We start from the raw sequence: 25549 nt of genomic DNA on the forward strand, positions 1-25549 counted from the left end.
TGGGATAGCACGGAATGAAGCTGCAGATAGAAGCGCATCCATGGCAGCGCACAAAAGCATCACACACATAACACTTCCATACAAAGACAGCATCAGAGCGGTTCGTAAGGCCCTTGCATCAAAATGGCAGCAAGACTGGAACTCATGCGTAAATAACAAGTTACATATAACTAAACCCCTGCTTCGCGAGTGGAAATCATGCACACACCAAGAACGGTTCTATGAGGTAATGTTATGTCGACTTCGAATTGGACACACGCATCTAACACACAACTTTTTACTTCGAAACGAAAGTCCACCAACATGCGAGAAATGTCACGAAACGCTCACAGTAACCCACATCATTATATCATGCCCACACACTGAAACACAGAGACAGAAACATTTCAAAAATCTGTATCACTTACATATACCTCTGCACCCTGCCTTAATATTGGGCGATGACCCACTAGTGCCATTCACTAACCTGTTCCAGTTTTTAGGTGAAACCGATTATCTACATCGACTTTAAGGCAATACAGCTATAACTACCTTAACATTTGATCTTATACTGTCCTGTGACTGGCGCAGCATGGCCTTAGTCGCCTTTGCGCCATTAAACCCGAATTAACTAACTAACTAACTAATTGCAGGGATTAACTGTCTGTTAAGATGGAATATGCAAGCGATAAAATCAGAACAATGAACACGAACATCTAAAGACTACGAGTTACAATAATGTTACAATGTTGGTCTTATTTCCATCTTATCCGAATCTACACCGAATTCCCTTCCAAAGGCCCTACGACGGTGTAGGCTTTGCACGTACTGTAAAGGCAGCCACGTCAGCCTCGCCCCATCGTTCGTCCATTCACACTGCTGTGGGCGCAGTGTGCACATAACAGAATTCCAGGGTGACACTATGCGGAGTTCCAATGTCTTGAGGCCGGTACCATAAATCCTTTGCAGTGCAATAAGGTCTTTTGTCGCACAACCTCGAGAAACACTTTCCCCCCCAAAAGAAAACACTTCCCCGCACATTGGGGCATCTGGTCCGTTCGCAGAATGTCTAGGCGTGGTTGCGATTCAGCGGCGATGGGTTGACTTCAAAGCCACAGCACTGCTTCGGCGAACCGAATGGCGGCAGCCGCGACTCAACCCACCTACCCACTCCCCGTAAACCGCGACTGCCCAGCCTCCGCAACTCTTTGCCGCCGCTTTCGCGTCGAGCCGCGCGTCTCTTTTGACAACCATGCACGGCCCTTACAAGTAGCCGCCCGCACACACAACCCCGAAACTCCACTGTAATAAACACACTTCACACGAACAGGAGAATATTCTTGACGCACCGCTACTTGTTAACACTGTGGGAACACGCTGCGTCGTCTAGCTGGTCCCGCAGTTGGTTCAAGCGGTCGATCCGGTGATACTTTTGGTCCAACCCAGCACAGGCTAAAGGAAATTATCAGGCGCGGTGCTAAAAAAATGAAGCTTCGTTTGCCACCGTTCTGTCGTCCGTGATGCGGTCGCTAATTCCGCACGTAAGCGGCGATTCACAACCGCCGACAAGGGGCCAGTTGGCAGTCAGTGGGCCAGTGGGTACGCCGCTCTGCCGCGACGAAACTTGCATCTGTGCGCAAAGTTGACGCGCAACGTTTGGTTGGAAGCAGACGACGCGGGCATAAAACGAGGGTTCTTCTATTACCCGAGTTCACAGCGTTTGGGCTGCATACTAGGACCACGCCAGGCGTGCGCTACCCGGCGGCCCAGGAACGCGGTACACACGGTCGCTGAATCGGAGCTCCGGCTTTGTGGGATATAAAAGACCGGAGCACCAACGCGACACTGCTGATAAAAACGAAGCGAGCCGTATTAGTGCTATGCTCCCTCGTGGCTGCGAGCGGAGAAGGAACGGCGGCAGATTGCAACAGCGTTCAACTTTCCCTCAGATCTGCCCTCGTATCATTAACAGCGCAGTCATGAATCGTGCCGGCGCGAAAGAAAGCTGCGCGAGCGTGACTTTGCAGTTTCCAGCTGTGGACCCAAAACGTAGAGATAAGCAATCTCGCCTACAACCACGCCTACAGCGGCCGCCTACACAGTTTTCGAAGTGCGCGCTTTAGGTTGGTCGTATTACTCGCCGTGGTGTGCGATTTCAATAGTTTTTTTTTCGTTTTCTTTCTTTTTTCCATGCTCTCGTTCCTCCGTTTCGTCTGCTGCTCTAAGGTTCCTGTGTTGCCTGAACTGTGGACACTTTCCTAGCTTCCCATAAAGCCAGCGATGTCTGTGAATTTCGTGGTGTCGGACAGTGATGATTCGGTGCGTCGGTGCAGCAGTTCGTCCGATGAAGACACCGCTTGCCAGGATGCGGACGCTGGAACTCCGGCCTCCTCGTCGCGTCAGCATTGGTAAGTGGGAACACGCAGGGGCGTTTCGACGCTTCGCGAACAGCATTCGGTTCCCTGAAAGTACTTTTCAGCCGCCACGCTCTTGGTCCATGACTGAAAGCACACTTCCCTTCGCTCGACCAGCGCTTGGACGCCACGAGACACTAGCGGATAAGAGTCCGTGGCTGTGAAGGCAAAGCTACGGGTGCTTAGCTACCGCACCTTCATCAGCACATAAGTGGTACGTAATATACAGTACACCCTACATTTGTTTGTAGCGCCTTGTTCCTCGTAGCGGCGCCAGCACCGTCTGTGCGCTAGCAGAAGGCGCCCTGCCGGCCATGCGTGCGAGGAACCAGGTATGTTTGCTGCCATATTGTGAACTGGACGATCTTCTACTTGATGGTGGCATATATAAGAGGGTATGGTTTACTTATGGACATAAAAGCTGCGTTCAAGATTAGAAATGAGGTCACAAATAATCGATTGAAGCATGGGACGCTACGACGCGCGCTCTCCGGCTCTGTTCTGCGTTTCGCCGTGCATATAGCAACAGAAATATTCCGCTGGTAGAGACACCCACCGAACGGGCCAGTGTTGCAGTAAGACAGGAGATGCCTGCGGGCGAACCCTGAAGCTGTCCTCGTTCAACAGTACCGTTTACGATAAATAAAAAAATAATAATAAACTTCGAAGGCGCCTTCTCACCGTATGTAGTCGGCTCTCGCGACGGCTGCGCAAACGTGCCGTAGTCCACAGGCACCAGGTTTGTTTCGCTTGATGACAGCTGCGCGCAGAATTATCGGTTAGTTCAGGTCGCACGGCACGCTGCTGTTCACTCCGGAGGAATGTTCTCCTCGCAAGGTCGCCACCTTCTAAAGCTACTGCGTTTCTGAGGCGCTATGGAACAAAGCATGTAATGGGGACACGCGCACGCTATCGTAATTTTTTTTTCTAAATCTATCGCGAGACCTTCGACAGCCAGGCACTGTGTGACGGTGCGCGAGGGAAGAAATATGCGAGATCGCAAGATCAAGTGCAAGCATACTGAGCTATACGATTCTGCGAGGCGCATTCAACCACCGTCGCATTTGCGCTAGTCATGTACCGCCTTTGCAGAACGCCGCCAACATCACGTATCTGAGAAGAACCACGTGGTCGAGAGGAACGCAGCTTGCTGATAAGCCCATCCACCGATATATCCGACAGTTCCGTTTTTTTTTTGTGCCTTTTCATTGCTTCGCGCTAGGAAAGCGATTGCTCGCGAACACAAAAAAAGATTAATGCTGAAACTTGGTAACGCGACTTGACGTACAGTGCGACAGCATTTCCAGTCGCCGACATTGCGCTCATGCAACGAATGACTGAGCGCCCGAGCTACGCACGCCGCAGCTTGCTGTGTCGATGATTATGCAATGTGCTGCAATGTATTGCAACGATTTGTTGTAATTAGCTAATTGTTGAACCCAATTACCCGGACGTAACATTATTGGGCGGAATTAAGGTAATTTTAATTATTCTGAATTAGGGTAAGTAACGTAAAATGAACAATGCTTCATTACATTTATTAATCTCGATTGGACTTAACTGATGTAATCGTTTTTATTCTCAATTAGACCTGACATCTTAACTACCTTTAATTAATCACGATTGATCTTATTGAATTTAATGGCGGTCGATCTAAACTAGGCTTAATTATACCAGGTACTCTCAATAATGATTGATTAGGCTTCATTAATTTAAGCTCGTTAACCTCGAAGAGGCTGACTAATCAAAATTCATCTTCACCTGACTACTATTATTCATCCTCAATCGTCATGCTTAAGGGATTTCATCGTAATTAATGTCTAATCGTTCTAAGAATTTTTTGGCTTAGTTGCATCGAAATTATAGTTAGGCTTAAGTTAGCTTAATTTATCCTTAATAATCTCGGTTATCTTTAATCACTTCAATCAAAATTATTAACTTAGCCTTTACTAGCGATTAGGCCGAACTACGTTAGCCTAAATTAAGAATCATTAACATCGTTCAGTCAATTAGCAATTAGCCATGATTAGTAATTAGTATTCTCCCTTAGGCTAATTTACTCTTCATTGGTCTTAAGGAGGCTCGCTTATTAATGTTACCTTAACCTTGTCCTTTATTTACCTTAATCACTCCTAATACCACTTCAGTACTCATAATACAAAGCCATAATAAAAATCTCACTAGTAATACGTATTCATAAGGCAGTTTCATATACAGGGTGTCTCAACTATAATTCACCAAGATTTAAAGATATGCAAACCAAGGTAATGTTGTTTGCCGTCGCTTTGAGATACTCAGTTTCTTGAAAACCAGCTAATTACATAATTAGTCTGAATTAACCAACTTCTCAACTTTTTTAATTCGATTTAAACTATCAATTAGAAAATCGCACAGCAACATAAAAATTCCGATGCAGCTTTCTGTTGCTCAATACGTGCTACATAAAAGTGTTTTTCCGAGCGTGTAAGAAGCCCGCGAATAGACACATAACTGCCGCAGTGATGTCTATTAATATTGCTAAATACGTAATCAGGCGCTAGGAAAAAAATATGAATACCTCCAAGCCACAGCTACCAACATTACATCTGTCCTGTACAGCTACGTGGCACTTGCATATTTTAAAATATTTGTGCATGATAGTTGGGACACCCTGTACACCCCATACGACCCCACGTCTATGGACCTATAGAGCGCATCTTGTCACGCGTTGCAGACAGACGGACTGTTTTTCGAGGAAATTAAGTAGCCCGAGGATGCTTACCCATTGAAAACAAAACACGCCTGTGAATAATGAACCTCGGTAGCGATTTTGTATCGTGCGCTGGTTACGCGCTTTCAGTGCAAATCTGCCGTGCCATTTGACGTCTTTCCAAGTGTAACTCGTTTATCTTCATACTACACTCTTAAGCAAAATTACACCCTTCTGCCACACAACAATAATCGTCATCTGTCTTGTCCGTATTTCCTTTCTTTAACGCGGCGAGCCCGGTGCTTTCCAGTAACGAACGGCATGCGCGTTATCAGCATGACATAGCATTTCCGACAGGAAAGTAGCGGGCGCGGCGTTTTGAAGAAAAGACACGCAAACGAGACAGATGATTATTGCTGTGTGGCAGATATACACACCAAACGGCGTAACTTTGCCTAAGAGTGTATTGCAAGAAGAGTTGCGAGAAAACTTGTGTCGCATTTAGATATCGTTTCTGGCCTCGAAGGTATACGCTTTGGCATAACTGTTCAAAAATTTCAAATGGAGCTCTGGTTTTGCTAACCATAACCACTTTATGATTACACTCTTAAAACTGTTGCACCCTTTGGGGTGTAAATTTGTCCCACAACAATAATCGTCATCTGCCTTGCTTGCGTTTCCTTTCCTGAAAACTCGGCGCTCGCTACTTTCCTGTCGAGAACGCTGCGTCACACTGATAACGCGCATGCCGTTCTGACTGGGAAGTACCGGGCTCGCCGCGTTAGGGAAAGGAAACGCGGGCAAGACGGATGACGATTATTGTTGTGGGGCAAGATAAGCCCCAAAGGGTGAAAATTTTTCTAAGAGTGCACACTCTAAAAACGGTTACTCCTTTTGGGGTGTATATTTGCCGCACAACACTAATCGTCAGCTGTCTTGCCCGCATTTCCTTTCGTGAAAACGCTGCGCTCGTTACTTTCCTGTCGACAATCATCTGTCATGCTGATAACGGGCAAGCCGTTCGTGACTTGGAAGTAACGGGCTCGCAGCTTTAAAGAAAGGAAATACGGGCAAGACAGATGATTATTGTTGTGTGGCAAATATACATACCAAAGGGTGCAACTGTTTTTAGAGTGTACTATCAGCGTCAAATGAAACTTGAACAGCGGAGCGCGTGGCCCAAGTGAAGATATAGTGCGCGCCGTGCAGTCATCACCATTGACAGGCGCGCACATTCGGTTCGGCCGCACTGCGCGATCCCCCTCTAGTTAGATCATTTCGTTTCTTTTCTGGTTCTTACATTTGAAAGGGAGAAAATAAAAAATAAAAATGGAGCAAGTATATTGCAGTTTACGGCTAGTCTTGTCGCGCAGATCGCCGAAACCACAAGTGCTGTCGGCGCGAACAGCGGTGCTCGTGGTGCAGTTTGCATCGTCATCGCAAGTTAGATTCGCCCGCGCGGCGCGGCCGATGACGGTGCAAAGTGCGTCACGCGCACTTTGCACCATCAAAAGGCGCCGCCGCAGTGCTGTCGCACTGGCGGCGTTTGTGCGGCTTGCGCTCGGATGTCTAGGGGCTCTTCAGAGACGCGGAGTACCTTTTGCTAAGAAGAAAACAAAAAGACCAAGCGAAGTGGTCGACAGGCGCAAGACGAACTACATAACTTACTACGTTCAATCAACGACGGTGATTTCGCCGGTAGACGAGAACAAGTGCACAGCATGCAGCTCGTATAAACAAACCAAGCCTCAGTCATAAGACATTGCTATCCTGTGTGCGCAGTACGGTTCAGTGCTACATGACACTGGGGAGCACGGACACAACAATGAGATGCCTTATAGCCGTCAGGGCGCTGTCCTTAGGCTCTGCAATAGTGGCCTTGCCTTAGTTGCCCTGCAGTAGTTGCGATGGCCACAGAACTGATAATCAGTTGCCGGAAAGCGCATGTTTAAATCTCGTAAGGTGCAGTAAATATCACCGTTAAAATGGGATGACACCGCCATAAGAAATGATTCATTGCTGCGCATACAGCACGCGTCAGATATGTGAGGTGTGACTTCTGCGCGCGCTTCTGCGCAACAACTTGGTAACACAGCACATTTACGTGTCTTACCAGGAGCTGCCGGTAGACAAGCAAGGCGGGCATAAACACGGAGGTTCCTAGCCCTGCTTCTGTCAACTGGAGTATCTGTCCGCTCTTCGGTCGCGGCAACGTGGTCGCGGCGTGCCCTAGACACGACAGCAGGTAACTGACCTGTATGGAAAATTCAGCAGACAGACTTCAGACTGCTTACGTGTCGGAATGCGAAAGCATTGTAGTCGCTTCGGTGAAATGTTTTAGATTCATGCTTTCGACATGAAGTTCATTCTGTTGAATCGGCGTATGTGTGTTTGCGTATACGTTGGCCATAGGCTGGAAGCATACGGACCATTTTGCAGCAGAACGATGAATTCTAGTTTATTCCTATTGGTAGGTCTGTCGTGACTATGTCGTCTTCTTTTGTGTTCCATTGCTTCAACTTCTGAGGAGTGCTTCAGTGGGCGGCCACGTTTCACTGCTGCCTCTGAAGCAAACGCTTCGAAGTGCATCGCAGTAGACACAGCACAGATGAAATCTGAAGTGCCAGTGACGCGTGGGAGGCAGCGACAGAGGCAGTGACGTGACGCGTGCAATGACGCACGCACCAGACACAAATCCAGCGAATCATAACTGTGGAGCCACCGTGGCGTCGGGGAAGCGTGATCGTCTTGCACCACAGAGGCCCTGGCTCGATTCCATCCTGGACCAAAATTTACCTGATCTTTTATTCGAAGGCATTAGCTCACTTTGTTTACAAAACCATGCCCGACAAACTTGACGTCGATCCGAGTATTTTTTGGCGGGCTGTTACTCTTCGCGCCGTCGTCCATTTTTGGTATCATCTTTCGGTCATGCCGCCTACGACAACGCCGGATTTTCGCGTAATGGAGCACATAATGCTTTCTGATAATCAACAGCATTTCCTAGAAATTGCGCGTGGCAGTGCGCAGCCGCATCTGATTCCGCAAAACCGGCCGTCTACGTAGGCCACCCAAGTAAGGTACACTGCTCGCAGAACTGCGTTGCCAGACGAAATGGTGCGACCAAGCGCAATTCGGCGGATCGAAGTATCTGCCGTCTACTTTTGGCGTCAGTGCTGGTAGTTGTGACCGGTACGCCTCAAGGAAATATCAGGAGAGCTTACGGGCTGGTGCAGTGGCGGAGCAGTGAAGTGGCACGCTCAGGATGGACCAAGGCATTAAGTCCTTTAGAATAAGTCCCATTTTCGAGAGCCTGTTCGTGGCGCTGCCCAGCCAGGTTTAAATGGTTTCGTTGTGCCCTACTGTACGGGGTAGCTAAGGAGTACCTTTTTGCAGCACTCTTAACTTTCTTTGCGCTCTTGAAAGCAAGCCGAAACGGCATATATTCGGAGCAAAGTTTGCAGTAGCTCAAGTGTCTGGCCAAGCACGGCTAGAACTTTGCAAAGAAAACGAACACGCCCCGAAAATGCTCTGCTCATTCTCATTAAGTGCTTCTGGCACTTCTAGAATCGCTTGCATCTTTTCTTTCACAGGCTGAAGTCTCTGGCTGCTGATCTGACGTCCGAGATATTTCACACTACCGTGAAACATAGCGCATTTTCAGAATGAACGCGTATTCCGTGCTTCCGCAATCGTTCTAGAGCACACGCTGTGTTGTGCGCGCATTCCTATCGCGTTGGTCCTGCGATAAGAACTTAATCCAAGTGTCAGGTTGTTTTCGGAATACGTTAACCAATCTTATGCATGGTGAACTGAAAAAACGCAGGCGTACTCTCTACGCCGTAAGGAAGTTGTCTGGACCGAAACAACTCAAAATTAGTATTCAGATAGTATTGTGGGAGTGTTCGCCAAACTGTAACTGAAGATATAATTTCGACAAGTCAAGGACATTTACTGATTTTCGCCCTGCTGTATCCACGATAATACCTTCAGGCGAAGGAAGAGGGTGGTGGTCTATTTTGGGATCTGGATTCACCGTCGCGCGAAAGTATTCGCACAGCTGCATCGTCCTGTCTTGATTCTATGAACTACGACCAACAGCGTTACATATTCGCTCTGATGGATTTGACAGAGAGAGAGAAAGAGAAAACTTTCCTTTCGCTCAGTTGATTAATGACCAGGTGACCTCAGCCCGGGCTACCTTAAGCAATGCATAGGGTACCGGCATCGCATTGCATATTATGTATACACATATAAACACGTGGACTTCATTATATTTTTCAGGTAAGTCCTTTTCACCATCTTAGAAATGTTATCGCTCAGCGTGGGACGCGCCTGCATATATCGGAAGTTTCTCGAATGTTATGTTTGTTACCGAGCCTTCTGTAATCTGATTGCATGTATGCGCGACGCGAATGTTGTAGAACTTTCTGGAAGCCACGCGGGCACCAGCGATTGCTGTGTAACGTTCGATGGCTAGCGTATCAAATCCGACGGACTTGACCGGTAGATCAGATTTTCGATGAACGCAGACTGTGTTGGCCACTGTCACAGCTCTTAAATTGTAGCCTCTTTTTGTGGGCGCACGTTCGCCCAATAAAATGTGAGTTTCGTCATTCCCAGTTTCGCTGCATTCTTTACCGTCACTAGTACTTGACATCTGGTGGACGTGCTGGGTACGTTCGTGTACCGAACGCCCCCGCAATGCCGCGATCCAAGCCCTGAGCCCGAGGACAACACCAACGTCGCCAAGGACCAGTGAGCTAGCCGTAAGCAGCAAAACGGCTACCGGAATACGGACCTCTTCCCGAGAAGACCAGAGGGACTAAGCCCAAGTCAGCAACGCCAATGACTGCCCCAGCGACCCCCCCCCCCTCTGCTGCAACAACCTCGGGACCCACTAACCCTCCATAGATCATCGTCTGGGGACCCAGAAACCTGACTGGAGACCTATGAACGAACCGCGACCTTCAACAACTCAGACTCCGACGGCAAGCGGCGACATTGTAAGACGCCGCCAGGACATGGTTGAGAATAGAGAAGCCACTTTAACGATGTTGGACCTATTCCGAAGCGCCTTCCTGCAGACATTCACAAACGTCGTGCGCAGAGAACGAGCCCAAGCTCTCCTAGAAACCCGAGTGCAGCTGCCTAATGAGACCATCGCGATCTTCACGGAGATAAGCCGTCTATTCCGCCACGCCGACCTGTAAATGTCCGAGGACAAGAAAGCCCGCCTACTCATGCGTGGTGTAAAGGACTAAGTTTTCGCCAGAATGGTACCGAGCCCACTGAAGTCCATCGACGAGTTTCTTCGCGAGGCCACCAGCATCTAGAAGACACTGGAAATCCGGAACCGGCTATTCAACCGCCGCACGAACTCAACAAACTACGCCAGAGTTCAGTGACTAGCCACCGCGACGACCTCCGAGATACTATCAGAGCGGTCGTGCGGGAGGAGCTGCAGAAGCTGTTCCCTTCAGACAGCCTCAAGCGGCTTCGATTGCCGACGTCGTACGCGAGGAGCTCCAACAATCGCTCGGAGTACCTGAATTCCCGGAGCCTCAGCCGGAAGCGATCACGTACGCCGCCGTAGCCCGCCATCACGTTCCCCCTCAGCGCCTGCGCGAGGGCGCTGTAACGACGCAGTTCCGCCGTCCACCGCCGCGGCCAGCTCGCCCGCCCGTCGCTCAGCGCAGACACCCGAGGAAGACGGACATTTGGCGCGCCCCCGATCACCGCTTGCTCTGCTATCACTGGGAGAAGCCGGACGAGTCTACCGCCGATGCTCATGACGCGAAATGGCACTACAAGGGTTCGCCGTCAACGTTCCGCGCCCGCAGCAAGGTGAACACCCACGTTATATCACCGACTACCTCGCTGCTACTCAGTGGAGCCCTCGACGACCATCCCGTTCGCCGTCACCATAGCCACCCGTACACTGGCCCGGCCCGGGGCCGGTCTGTCAGCCCATATCCGGAAAACTAAAAGCAGCAACCGATGGAGGTGCAGTTGGTGTTTGTCGAACTAACGAAGATCCTCCGCGACGACGAAGACGCCGAAGAGACTATCTCGACGTCATAACAACGACACGCCGCCATCCCGACGAAGCATGAATGCAAAGAATGCACCGGCCAAAGACCTGGCGACGCGACGTACCAGCCACATGTCAAGACGGCGCAGCCCCGATTCGACGCCAAAACCTAACTGCAACGCAAGACAAAGGACAACCGACTTCAACGTGCTTCTCGACGGCCACGCAGTTGCCCCTTAGTGGACTCAGGAACCTACTACTCCGTCATCAATGGATTATTCGCCGCCAAGCTGAAGAAAGTCAAGACTGCATGAGACGGCCCTCGGTGTAGACAAGACGACACTACGAATCGTAGGCGAAAGTAACATCACCGATCACTCCATCATATGGCTCCCGGCACACATGGGCAGCTTAGGTTGCTGCGGAGTTGCTGCGGAATCTCAAGGAGATCGCACACGAGGCGGCGTGAGGACTCATCGACCGCGTCCCTCCGGTTACCCCCGCTAGCCCCGCTACCCCGCATATCGAGTACAGGAATCAATTCGCTTACAACGAGCTCACTAAGCACTTTTATCTAGGCAGACGAGAGTCCCCCCTTCCCGAATAAGAAATTAACGAGCAGCCAGTCGCTCGCATTACGCTTCCTCCAAACGAACTCATACCCCAACCCCTGGCGCATGAAGCACATAGACCTAGACTACGACGGAGAACATGTGCGTGAACATTGCAGTGAACGTGTAGACTTGAACCATAATCTGTGTGGTTGTGCATCGAGTGACGCTTACGCCAAGAACAAGGAACATTGGGACAAAGCGCCAAAAAGTGCCTCACCATACGACCAACTTCGGGGCTGTCCAGGAGGCCCGCGCGGCAGCGGAGAGCTTGGGGCTCTCTGTGCCGACGTGGGAGGTGCCCTCTACACCTGGCGCCTAGGCGAGTGTACTTCAGGACACCTACTTTGGGAAATAAAGTTTTACCACCACCACCACGGCCTTCATATTCGGACAGCTGGAGGACACCTCATAACGCCGACGGGATTCTGCACGGCATGAAATAGAGTTCATGACCGGACCTACCTTGCAACGTTCGTTCTCATCCAGCAGTGCTCGCGAGACGTAATTCTTGGCATGGACTTCTTCAACCAACACGGCGCAATCATCGAGTTGTGCAAGCAGTGCAACCCGCTGTATCGATTACTGATTGCAGACTGCGCAATTTACAAATATGTTACTTGTTTCTCTGATCAAGTTATGCTTAACTATAATTTGCAATTATTGCCACATCATAGTGCGAAAATTGGGACATGTCTATAAACTTTGACGAAAACGTAAACCTAAGCGTAACTAATAGCTACACTTCATTCAAACAAGCTACATTTTCCACACAGCATTTTAGAAAAATTCGTCAGGCTAGTAGAATTCAAGAAGTTGGATGTCGCCACAAGTTTAGGTTTGAAATGGACGAAGCACATCGATCACATATGTTGTGCGGTACGAGTGATGTTAGTTTTCTTAAAACATAAAGTAGAAGAAATGAATAGTTCACTTCGACTAAAGTTACAAAAAGCAATTAGACCGGCTGTCGAGTACGCAAACGCAGTGTGAGGTCCGCACACGTCGAACTACAAAAAAAAACTCAGCATCAAAATATTGTCCGTCCGATTCATATGCAATAGCTATAAACGTCATGCCTCTCCAACGGCAATGCTAGAACTACTACATCTTAAATAACCGTCAGAAAGGAGGAAGGTTGAAAGGTTAAAAATGCTTGATTCGATTGCTTTGGCTAGCTGTGAATTCGACGTGAGGTTGCTTTTGTCGAAGGTTCAAGAAGAGCATCCCGCCACGAACATATGCATAATATTAAATAAATTTTCGCACGCACCGGCAAATATTCCCTTTTTCCAAAGACACTCGCCGTGTGGAATGCATTACCAAATAGTTCTCATTTTCTTACGCCTTCTCAGTGAATTATACTGAACTGAAGTTGCATCCCGGTTTTCATTATTGTGGCGATAGCAATTATGGGATACTCCTGGCGAATTTCTGACGTCGACGCCGACGTGACGTTCCGCATAAAGTCCAAGTTCCACAACATCGCGGCCGCACGCCTTGTGCTTAGGTACGAGCGAAAGCTTGTGAGGGTGAGCTGGGAAGTGTGGTGGCTTGGTGCGGGGGTGTCTTCACACGCTCGCAAGGGAGGAAGGCGGGGAGGGTGCGTGCCGTCCGTCATTTTTCGAGCGCAAGTGGGGGAGCAGGTGACATGGGCGCGCTAGGAAAGCACGGGGGGAGGGGGGGCACGTTAGTGCGCATCTCTTCTACTCCAGCTGTAGCGGCTGCGCGCGCTCATCCTGGCCCCAATCTATGCTGGGTTAAAGGAGCTGGCCGGGTATAGCTGATGGCTTCGTGTGCGCTTTGTTTTCGTGCCCCTCATTAGCAATGAAGCGATGCAGCACGAAGAATTCGTACGCCGCTGTTGCCGCTCTTCATCGCACCAGCCTTCGGACAGTGAGTGTCCGCGGTCACCGAGTAAGATGTGCCCATGCTTGCTTGTGCGCGCGTCACGACGTGTTTGTCGATTTAGTTAGAAAGCGACTGTTTACAGCACTTTATGAAGCTGATAAAACGGCTAACTTTGCTTCGTAGAACTGTATAATAATTTGCTATCTCAATCAACGCTTCGCCTGTCCGGTGAAACTGTGGTATTTGTAGATTTTGGTTTATTCTTGATTAGAAATTTTTGATATAATGTATGTATGCGTTGACAGATTTGTAGCGTCCTGCTTGGACCCTAAGTAGTCCGCAGAATGTAGCGGACAAAGTAAATAAATACATATTTTCCCAATGTGATTTACCCCACTCAGAAGACTTATTCCTGGTTCTTGCGGCGTTTTACGGTAAGCAACCGTGACAGCGATAGGTCTACAACGGTTTACAATGGTTCTCTCTGAGCCTGATAATGTCATTGTCATGTGGAATCTCCATAATATTACCGCAATTCTGGTAGATTTATTTATCTCAATATCAACAGAAGTCCCGTAAAACTTAATTACACAGCTGTTGTAACCAATTTTCGTCGTGTAGTGCACTGGAGCTCTACTGGTCAATGACACGTGCGATCAAATAAACTTCACCTGTGACACGGAGCTCTCGTTTTCGCGATAATCCTTGCCTCACAAAGTACGCTGGCTGCTGCTACCTAGAATACCTCGAACATATATGCGCAGAGATTTGGCCCTCTCAGTCATGCTCGGTCAGTGTCCGTTTGCGCCGCCTTTTTTCGGCCTAGTTGTGTAGAACGTATCGTAGGACTACTTAGATATTTCCTTGTTTCAAACAGTGACTGCCGGAAATCTTGTCTTAGGGTACGTAGACGAAGCATGTCTGTCTGCACAATGGGTGCAGCTGACGAGCATGCAGTGGCCGTTCTTGTCCCGATGTCCCTAGCATTGCGCCGAAGACATCAGCCGCTTGGCGGCAGCAGACGTCTTTCCTCGTTGGACTGAGTGTTCATGTTCCCCAGATATTTTGTCTCAATATCCTTGGCATTCCCAAAATGGTCCTTAGAATATCAACGGCGTCAGTTTAGCTGATTTTGCTGGTAAAAATCCACGCGATAGCTTTCACCATCCTGCCGTCCATCAGAGAACGGAGATAACGGAACCTGTCACCATCACTGTGTCGGATATTTCCATGCACTGATTGCCGGAACATGTCCCCAAGAAGGCTGCCACTATATTACTATCCCTCGCACGACAGGAGGTTTAATGTGGGCAGTTTTGGTACGAGAACGTTAGGGGCACTGACTTAAGGTTCTATTCTCAGCAGCCCGTTGGTAGACAGTATTGAGTGTAGAGAAATACGGACATCTGTAACGGCGGTTGGAGGACTAGATAGCCCCAAAATATGGTGTCGCAACAGGTACTTGGCCCTTCTGGTCCGGTCTTCAGATTCTTGTACGCACTCGTGGTCAGCTACGACATGATTTTCGGTCAACTGGGCATGAAGATCACCATTGATGATCGTGAGATCACTCAGGCCCTTCCCATAACACTGACGGTTTATCTGGAGCCACACGAAGTTGAAATCGTTGAAGTCGATCTGGTCGCTCATCCAGTTGACAAGGATTGTGCGCTGACCCCTTAGAGATTTTCAGCTGCACCATGATCCGTCCAAGTCCAACTCGCTGCTCCCTCGTTCTACACAAATAGGCGAGGACCTTGTTATTAAGCGAGCAGGTTCTGTCGTAGGCACAGGTCAAAGCCTTCGGGCAAGAGACAGACAGACAGACAAAGAACTTTATTAATGGTCCTGAGGAACCGGCGTTAGGGTACCCCCCTTTTCAGGGAGTCCCCGTAGCCGTCGCGGGCCGCACCCACGTCGGGGTCGGAAGATCGTGGTCCTCCGCCCTGTCGCAGGCCCTCTGGACAGCCCGTAGTTGCTCTGAGAGGTCGCCGCTCTTAAGGGCTGCCTCCCAGTCGGTTAGAGTGGTTAGCGATGAGCTGCGTAACGCAGGGCATTGCCAGAGCATATGGGACAAGGAGCAGTACGCCTCCCCACAGTCTGGACAGTGGGGTTCTACGTTAGGCGCGAAGTGACTGAATCTGCCCCTGGAGGGAAATGACCCCGTCTGAAGCATGCGAAACGCCGACGATTGTGGTCTATTAAGTTTAGGGTGTGGTAGCGGAAAGGCCCGCCGAGCAAGTTGATAATGTGTCAAGACTTCGTGGAAGGTGAGAAGCGAATCCCTATACAGCCCTAAGTCGCCGCCCGTGAGTCCACCTGAACCGCCGCGGTGTGTAAGACCTCGCGCACAGTCATGGGCCAACTCATTGGCGTTAACAAGCTCAGAGTGTACATTGATTCCCATATGTGCAAGAGAGCGCATCTGCTCGAATATAGCTTCATTCTCTTTTACGCACGCGTGCTGCTTGGCATGCGCGCTTACCCCGACTTCTTCCTCCTCCTGTCCGAAAGCCGCTTCGTGGAGCAGACGACACTGCTTCAAACGTGTTTCAACAGATGGTTAGATATTTGGCTTCAGGTGAACCTTATAGTCGTCCTTCAGAGTGCTTAGTTCGCGTAAGACCTTGGCTGGCCGTAATGCCTTGGTGGTTTGTACTCTGACAAGTAACTTGGCAACGCTAAGGGCTAGTATTGCCGGTATTCCAAGAAGATTCGCAGAGGAGGAGGAGGAGCAGAAACTTTATTATTGCAGAAACCGTTGTGCGGTTTCTTCCTGGGTGGTTCCCTCTGACAGGGCTCCACTGGCGATCGCGGCTCGCCGGGCCTGGTCGAGGGTCGCCAGTTGGCTTCCCAGGTCCAGTTCGGAGAGTCTCGCCTCCCAAGACCACGTAGTGAGTGTGTGTGTTGTGACTAGTGGCAAAATTGCGTCGCCCGGACGGTCGGTGCATTTGTCTGTTATGTGCGCGAGTGTCGCTGTGTGGTTGCTACACCGGGGTCATGTTCGGGACGTATAACTGTCTGGGTAGATTGCGTGTAGACGAGACAAGTGTGGGTATGTGTTAGTTTGCAGGCGGCGCCAGTCCCTTGCCTGGAGTTTATTGAGAGCTTTTGTTTGTGCAACAAACAAAAGAGAGCAACGTTTGTGCAACATGCGGGCACGCGCTGCTCTTCTCTCCTGATTGTGGGTGGGGTGCATGTTCTTGGGGATAGGGTCTACTGCAATGTCCTCTCTGATGTGGTTAGGCAAGAGTTGTGTTTCTTCTTTGCAGTACTGAGGTGTCAGCGGGTACCCTAGCCGTTGAAGAAGGTGTCTCCCTGTTGAGTCTTGTTGAGGCGCTCCCTCTGCGCTATGAGCGTGGCACTTGCTAGCTCCTCAAAGGTGTTGTATACGCCTAGCGCTAGGAATTTCTTTGTGCTTGTGCTTCACGGTAGCTGTAAGGCCGCTTTGTACGCGGTTCTTATAAGAGTGTCCATGCGTTCTGTCTCGCTTTTGCGCTTGACTTGATACGGTAGCGCGTACGTGACGCGGCTGATGACGAGGGCTTGTACCAGTCTTAAGGTTTCGTCCTCTGTGAAACCATCTTTGCTGCGCGCTACTGTGGCGATGAGTGATGTGGTGCTTCTTATAACGTGATTTAATTTCTCTGAGGCTAGCTTTATGTCGTTGTTCTCCTGGATGTGCATACCTAGTATGCGTGTGGTCGGGACGCGCTTTATAGGTTGCCCGGCAATCTCGAGATGTATTGGCGGGGCTCGATGTTCCTTAGTTTGCTTAGGCCGGACTTGAAGGTACTCCGACTTGTGTGGGGCACACCTCATTCCTGCTGTGGTTAGGTATGACTCGATGTATCCGATAGCTGTGAGTAACGTGTTTTCTCTGTCGCCGTATGAACCCTTGGTTGCCCATAGTGTGATATCGTCGGCATAGAAGGCACATCCGAGTTTTGGGATGTTTTCCAGTTGTAAAGCAAGTTTTCTAAGTGCGATGTTGAAGAGGAAAGGAGATAATATTGACCCTTGCGGAGTACCCTTCTGCGGTAGATCATATATGTCCGATTGTACGCCTGCTATGCCGATGCGAGCTTTGCGGTGGCTGAGAAAAGCCACGACATAATGGTATACTCGCTCTCCGCATCCTATGGCGGCGAGGCCTTCTAGGATGGTTTCGTGTGCTATATTATCAAATGCTTTTTCTACGTCGAGGACTAGGAGTATGTTGTTGTTGCTGCCCGGTTGTGGGTTGAGGACCTCTTCCTTAAGGAGGAGGAAGACATCCTGTGATGACATGCCTTTCCGAAATCCGTACAATGCAATTGGGGTGTAGTCCATGTTCTTCCATGTGTTGTTCTATTCGAGTGAGTACAATTCGTTCAAGAGGCTTGCCTAGGCAAGACGTAAGCGAGATCGGTCTTAATTGATCGAGCCTGCGCGGTTTTCCTGGTTTGGGTATAAGGACTATGTGAGCTGTAGTCCATTCCTCGGGTAATGTTCCGCCCAGTGCCCATATTTCTTCGTTTAGCTGCTTTGTAAAGGCTCGCAGGGTTTCATCGCTTAGGTTTCTCAAGATGACGTTGGTGATCCCGTCGGGGCCCGGTGCCATGTTTTTCTTGAAGCTCTGTGCTGCCGCGTATACCTCCGCATACGTGATGGGTGCATCAAGTATCTCGTTCGGAGCTCCCGGATATTGAGGGTATGGTTTCGGATGCCCGGTCCGGATTCCCGTGTACGTTTGCTGGAGTTCCTGTATGAGTTCATCCTCGGTTCCCGGATATTCGCCAACGAGTTTTTGTAGGGTTATGTTTGTTTCTGTTTTGGTATTTGAAGGATCGATGATGCTGCGGAGTATGTTCCATGTCTTTTTGGTGCTTAGCGTGCCTTTAAGCGAATCGCAGAACGTGCGCCAATTGTCCCTGTGAACCTTCAGGGCATAATCGTTGGCCTGTTTAGTGACGTTTGAAATCCTAAGTCTAAGTTTTTGATTTAGCTTCTGTTTGCGCCATCTTCTTGTGAGGCCTCTGCATGCTTCCCATAAGTGTATTAGATGGTTGTCGATTGCCGGCGTGTCGGTATCGGTTTGGTAGACTTTGGTGTTGGTGTCATATAATTCTTTGATGCGTTTGGCCCACTCCTTGATCGTCGTTAGGCGGCCTTGATGTTCCGGGAAGGGCAGACTTGTATCTAAATCGAGCTGTTGCCTCTCCCTAAACTTAGGCCAATTTGTAATTTTGGCCTTCCCTAGGGGTCGGCGTAGTTTGGCCGAGGCGCTGGTGATTTCGATAATGTAGTGATCACTACCCAGTGAGTCGTCTAGGACCCTCCAGCTTGTTCCCACGGTATCGTTGGTGATGGTGAGATCAGGAGTCGTGTCCCTGCTGGCACTGTTTCCTATTCGAGTAGGCGTACCTGGCACTGTAATTAGTGTGTATTCGTGGCGCTCTATGGCTTCTAAGAGCTTGGCGCCCTTGGTGTCTGCTTTCGAGTAGCCCCACGTGTTCTGCTTTGCATTGAAATCTCCGGTTATAATTAGGCGATCGTGGTGCTCCAGCATTCGCTGTAGGTGCCGGAACAATGACGCGAAGTCAGCCTTTCTGTCGCGGGGGGGACTGTATACGTTGCATACGAATTGTTTAGGTCTTCCCTTCTTGACAGGCCATATCGTGGTGATGAGATGTGTGATTTCCTCACCGGGGAGCACTGTGAGGGTTGTTGCCAAATCTTTGCGGACGAGCGTGGCCACACTACGGTAGCTGGGGTCGTACTGTATTTTATACCCCATAATTGGCTTCAGTTGCTCTCCCGCCTCTTGCAAGCAGATAATATCCGGGTGTACTAGCGCCACCTGTACGTATAGCGAGAGGGATGCGTGCTTGCTTTTAATGTACCTACAGTTCCAAGACCAGATCGTGATGCTTTCGGTTTCCATTTGAGGTTTACGGGCCATGATGGGACTTAGAGGGTATTGTGCTGTCTGTGTCGGAAGTTAGCATGCTACCGTGATCTGTCGAGAGGGTATTTTGCTACTTTTTCGTTTACGCTTGGGTTCCTTGGTTAGGGATTCGTTAACGTATTTCTTTAATTCTTGGAATTCCTTAAAGAACTGTTGAAATTGTTGCTGTATTTGTTGTATTATTTGTTGTTGTGGTTGTTGCAGTGCTTGTTGCATTTGGTCCTGGGTTACCAGGTTGCTCTCAGACGGTGAGTGCGCCTGAGGCTGCTTTGGCTGTGTTGTTTGGGGGGAGGGGAGCAGTTGTGTTTGTAGTGGCGGATGTCCGGTGAAAGTGCTTAGCTGTGGTAATTGAGATTGTGGCAATCGCTCACAGGTCGCAGCGTGTGCCGATTCAAGCATGGCTACTCTTTTCATTAAAGTTTCGATTTTGTGCTCGTAGTCGATTAGACGGTGTTTTTGCTGTCTATTTTCCTCAGTGACTCTCTGGTATTCTGGGTTTTCTGCGATCGGTGTGGATGTGTTTCGTGGCTTGGGAGAGACGACTTCCGCCCAGCTTACCTCGTGTGAAGGCTTCTGCTTCCTTGCCAGAGGCGACGGGTTCTTTTTGGGTGTCGGTGGTGCCCGATGCTCGCGGCTCGCTGACCGGGAGCGGGAGCGGGATTGGGAGCGGGAGCGTTCCTCAGTATTGACCGGCCGGCCGCGAGTGTCCGCCCTGTAGGTCTCTTCTTCGTCTTCCGAGGCGAACCATCGTGGGGCTTTCGACTTCATCGGGGCTGATGATGGTGTGGGTCGGCGTCGAACCGGTTTGAGTGACTGCTTGCACGAATGGTCACCGGTTGGGTGGGCCTCCCCGCACGAGGCGCAGTTTATCTCGCATTTGTGTCCGTCGGTTGGGTTAAACAGTCCGCACAATCTACAGATGGGTCGGTCTGGGTTTGGGCACACGTCGGTACGGTGTCCCTTTTCCCTGCAGATCTTGCAGACTTGGAGCGTCGGTCGAAATGGGTAGCAACGGAGTTCACCTCCGTAGTAGTACACAAATCGTGGTAGATGGGGACCAATAAAGGTAAGCGCTGCACTTTGAGTGGCACCGATCATCCTGGCTGTAAGGATTTCCACGCCTTGTGTTCTCACTCTGAGGTGGGCCATGAGGGTTTCAGTGGTTGTGTGCAGCGGTATTCCATGTACCACTCCTCTGAGGGCGCCTTCTCCTTGAGCGGTGTATGCGCGCACTGCGTGATTTCTGCCACTAAGCGTTAAGGTGTGGATGTGTCTTGCTTTTTCGGCGACCTCTTCGTACTGGGTCGACAGGATGGCTATGTTGGATCCCGGGTTGATTCTCAGTATGAATTTGTCATCCGTGAACTCGTTGTGGCACGCGTCGATGATCGCTCGTGCAAGTGTATCAGTGAGCACGTTTCTTAATGGCAGACCTTAGTTTGGACGAATGATTATTTTGTAGTCATTTTTCGCAAGCGGCGGAGGTCTAGCGACTCTCCGCGTTGTTGATGTCTTAGTGGTAGTTTCGGGGTCTTGGGGCTTCACACTACCGCGTCGCCTCTCCAAGGCTTCTTGCTTGCGTTGCTTTTGTGTTCGTACGGATTGCCAATTGAGATCTTCTCTCACGGTGCTATGGTACAGAGTTTCTTGGCTCACCGGTTCGGTAGTCTGGTCCATGCGTTCTTCTTCGTGTCCTCCGGAAGTTGTATGGAGGGGGTCAACGATCGTAGTCGCTTCGTTCACCATGGTTAGGCCAAGTGCCGTCGCGGGAATCCCCGTCGGCGAAGCGAGCGGCTGCCACCGCCGGTTAGGGTTAGCGGCTCACCCGGGGTGACGAAACTTTCAAGAATCCTCCTGGGGCCCTCGGTGGTCGGATTTCCACGGGGGTGGCGTCGATGCGGTCCTTATAACGTTAGGAAGTTGGTGAAAGCGTTTCTTGTCGTTTTCTGTTGAAAACACCCTAAAAAACTCACGAAACTACGGAGCCCGACGCGAGCCGGTGTTGACACTGTAGTCTTCTCTTCGTAGAGAGAAAATCATTGACAAGACTGAAAGGTAGCTCATCTTTCCGCGCCGCTAAAGTCAGGACGAGTAGAAACCAAGTGACCCAGAGCTTGGTTTTCGGGTCCATGGACGAGCGTCTCAATCTTTCCGAGCTTGGTAGGAAGCGTGGGGATTGCAGTGGATTGGAATATCAGACTTCTTTTCCAGCGTCGACTTAAAACTGAATTATCTAGGCGATGTCCATGAAGATCACTTTGGCTGGCGTACTAACGGCCACGCAACTTTCCTCAAGTTTTGTACAAGCGTTTAACGCTTACCTTCGCACAAAACCTGCAAGGCGAGCTGAACACTGGGTCCTGAGTGTGCAGATGGCGCGAGCAGCCGCAGAGCTCGCATGCCAGCAGCACAGCGCGGCGTTCGAAGGCGTCGCAAAGGCGCCGAGAAAACTGTAGCGACTTCGCAGCGTCGTGTTGTGCGCCACGGGAGTGTTGTGTGGCAAGTTGCGACTGCCGTTAATTTTTTGTCAGCGTCCTCGGCCTGATGCGCCTAACCCCGTATTCAGAAATGCGTCTTAACTTGAAGCCCATGCCTGACTTGATATGAATGACGTCTTATACGAACGCGCCGAAGACGCTCATTGCGTTTCTTTTGGTGCGTTGACGACAGGCGTCGTTTAAATCAGGTCAAGCATGGGCTTAGAATGAAGATGCATTTCTGAATGCGGGGGTAAGTGTACATGCTTCAGCAAAGGTCAATTTGGTCTCCGTACGCAAGTGATCCTAGAAACGCGTATCGCACAGGCCAAGGGCGAGTTTGTCGCACCGTAGCCATTCTTCGATACCAACTCTGATGGGTAGACGTGGCGTTTTACTCGACTGCTTAGTTCAGCATAGTACGCGTCCACGAATCAAATTGCTGCTGCATGCGTCAGTGAAAGCGCGGCCGGCGATCATACGGATCATTACTAAAAAACGCCTGAAGCGTCCGGCTTAAACGGGAGACGACCACGTTGTCCATAGAGACTGATGCTGCGTCGAGCGATAACGTGTCGAGGAATTGGCACGCTTCGCGGCCTTACAGTACCCGAACAAACGCAGCCACGTGTCCTCTGACGCATGCTTGAGTCCACGAATTGAGGCGTAGTCCACTAAACGGATTTTCCGCGTTGGACAACTCCAGGCTCTCGCCAAGTCGAGTGGTCCGGCCCGGCGTCTGTAGTTGATATCAAACTACTCCGGGATTGACTGACTGGTCGACATGATGACACCGTTAGCTAAGCCGCAAGCGGCAGCGTTCGGACACAGCTGAGCTGGCATTTTTCGGGCTAGGCCCAGGGAAACAGCACAGAGAATGGTTTGCTACCACGAAGCAGCAACTTTCCATCATTTTATTTGAAGATTCACGGTACCCGTTGGCGTTGCGCCCTTCACTGACAAGCTGCAAGTTAGGCTGTGGCAACCTTTACGCTCGAGCCGCTGTTGCGAGGCGCCGATGCAGGCGAACAGGAGGCAGTTGTACCTGCATCAATAGAGAAGGGAGCAGCAGAGGGGACAGCAGCGTCCAATTGTGGCCAACGTTAAGATGGCGTACCTGGCGATCACAGTGGCGATAATGGCACGTCGTGGTGGCGTCGTGCCATGGTCAAGATGGTGGCACTATAGTGTCCTTTGCGTATGTATTTGAATAACGATGGTCCTGTTTCCGGATGGTCGTGCGGCGAGGCGCAGCGTCACTACGCCAAGCTCGGTCTGTGGGCTAGCGGAAGAAGCGGGAAGCACAGTGTAGATGTTCCTCTTTAGAGCTCGAGCGTTCGTCGTCGTCTTTTGCCGCCAGCCATGCTCTGCTACTTATGATGATGACCTTGGAAAAGGTGGCACACGCTCAGTGTGGGGGACCGGTCAAAAAAATTATTGATAGAGACAGCGAGTGTCATCCAACAAGTTCTCGTTTTCGATCACATCTCGGTTTGCAGTTGTCCCTAGTCTATAACCTTAAGTATGTTCATGAGTCTCGAGTCTGTACAGCGGCACCTATTACAGATACCACTTCGCACACAACAAATTTGTTTTCAAGTTTGAAAGTGTGTTAGACAGAGGGAATAATGTTTCACAGCACAAATGCGCCAGGTTGTTATGCACCTTATGACTAAGATTATACGCGAGACACTTAGGCCGTAATGGCGTCATGCGTCTTTATGTCCAATGCGCACTCCAGCACTTGGCGAGAACTCTTTGCGACAGAGAGCTCCTGCCTAAATGTAAGAGGAACTGCCATCACGGGAGTGAAGAAATAAGCACACGTATGACGCATTAGCACGCCACGCATGTGCCTTGAGCACCATTCATAACGCAGCTCTTCTATTCCTCCATTGAGCCACATTCTCTACAGCACAAAATTTGAACCAGCGTATAGCGCGACGCGTCCCCAGTCACCGCGTATGAGAATTTTAACTCTGCATGGCACAATTACGCGCTCACCATCGAGTAGAAAACGCCATACAAAGCAACGCTCACCCGATGTGTGTACTTGCACTGCGCTTTTGTAGGAACTGCCTGCTGGGCAACAGAGTATCGCAAGCGCCATACACAGCAACGCTCACCCGATTTGTGTACTTGCACTGCGCTTTTGCAGGAACTGCCTGCTGGGCAACAGGGTCTGTAGCAGCCATTCCCATGCATAGGACTGCCAACCACAAATGTAAAGGGCGAATGGCATCCCGACAGGGTAAAAGCCACGAAAGCGCGGCACATGTGCTGAGCAATCTCCTAGCTGACGAGGTCTTCGTACGCCCATCTTCGTGCGTCCTTGGTCAAGACACGCTCCACCCCGGGCGGAGCTTCGAACGCGGTCACTCAGGAACGCGCAAAACGCCGAAAGGCATTAGCATCGGGCAAAGGCATCGCCACAATATCGCGGCCCTCTCGCTTTGCTCCGGTGTTCGATCGGCAAGCGGCCATCGTGGTCCACGAACGCCGCGAGCAGCTGCACACGACACGCTCGCTCACGAGCCGCGAGCTGGGGCGCGTTTTCTTCTTTTCTCCGACGAATACCCTATCATTCAGAAGTGTTCTCTTGTCAGTGGTGGTACGTTTTGTGTAGAGACTGTGCTTTCTCACGCGTACTCTCGCTGGATTCGGTACCCGCCTACGTCTGAGAACCCTGCCTCGGTCGCCGCATTCGGGCAGCACCTCCTGCGAAGTACAGGTCATCTTTTCGCAAGGTAAACCACTTCCTTGAAATCGGCCCATCGTGAGAGCCACGTCACCGTAGAGGAGACCAAGCTTTCGCGTCGGTTAAATCGCACGGTGCTTGCATACGCTATAGATATACGGTTCTGTACTTTAGATGAACGGTATGGAGAAATATTTTGCAATATTTGGGATAGTAGATTTCGTCTCGCACACTATCAAAGGCGGTAGCTTTGGCGAATTCTTCGGAAGTGCATCATTGATCTCATGACAGCCGGTGCACTGTAGTACCAATTTTAGCAAAGGAAGTCAGTCATTCCCCACACAATATATCGGGTATCTACCAACCCATTCTCAGACGGCCCCGCTCACTCTTTGTCGCTGACGGCTTTAAGGCGCAAGCAATCATATCTGCATTAATTTATCGTCATTACTTCAAGCTTTGCGACATGATAGCGTTCATTCCTGTTTTAGAGCGCAGCTCTTAAGGACGCCCCACATGCAGCGTTTTTACCGGCGTTTCCTGGCGTTGCGTCTCTCGGCGTCATTGCATGAACGCAGTCAGAGAAAGCGTCCAGCCACGCGCGCGGTAAGCGGACCAGCGCTGATTGGTCTGTGCTCATCGAGCCGCTTCCGGCGGCAGCAGCGAGATCTTGTGTCACTTGCACGCGCCTCCCTCGGGGTCGACGCCGAGCTGGCCGAGCGACGCCAAGAAAACGCTGAATGATGGGCGGCCTTTATGTGCGCCCGTTCCTGGGTTGAGCGTTGGCGTCCCTTCGCGTAGCCACGCCAACGCGCTCGTGCCATTGCTCGCGCTTTTGTCATCGTC

At 50.4% G+C, this 25549-nt stretch overlaps 1 protein-coding gene across 6 annotated transcripts in view; it reads left to right on the top strand.

Annotated features, from left to right (window-relative positions):
* Positions 1-593: 593 nt before the first annotated feature.
* The window catches only part of LOC135900944 (serine-rich adhesin for platelets-like), a 213448-nt gene continuing 188492 nt past the window's right edge, over positions 594-25549 (top strand). For 2 of the 6 annotated variants that reach the window (XM_065430562.2, XM_065430565.2), the window contains exon 1: positions 24145-24752. In XM_065430562.2, coding sequence (XP_065286634.1) covers positions 24205-24752 — 548 coding nt within the window. In that variant the 5' untranslated portion in view covers positions 24145-24204. Of the gene's footprint in view, positions 2388-24143; positions 24753-25549 lie in introns of those variants that run through there. The other 4 variants (XM_065430568.1, XM_065430563.2, XM_065430561.2 and 1 more) reach the window with 4 other exon arrangements.

The sequence above is a fragment of the Dermacentor albipictus genome, chromosome 2 (genome assembly GCF_038994185.2).
Source record: "Dermacentor albipictus isolate Rhodes 1998 colony chromosome 2, USDA_Dalb.pri_finalv2, whole genome shotgun sequence".
Classification (NCBI taxonomy): Eukaryota; Metazoa; Arthropoda; class Arachnida; order Ixodida; family Ixodidae; genus Dermacentor; species Dermacentor albipictus.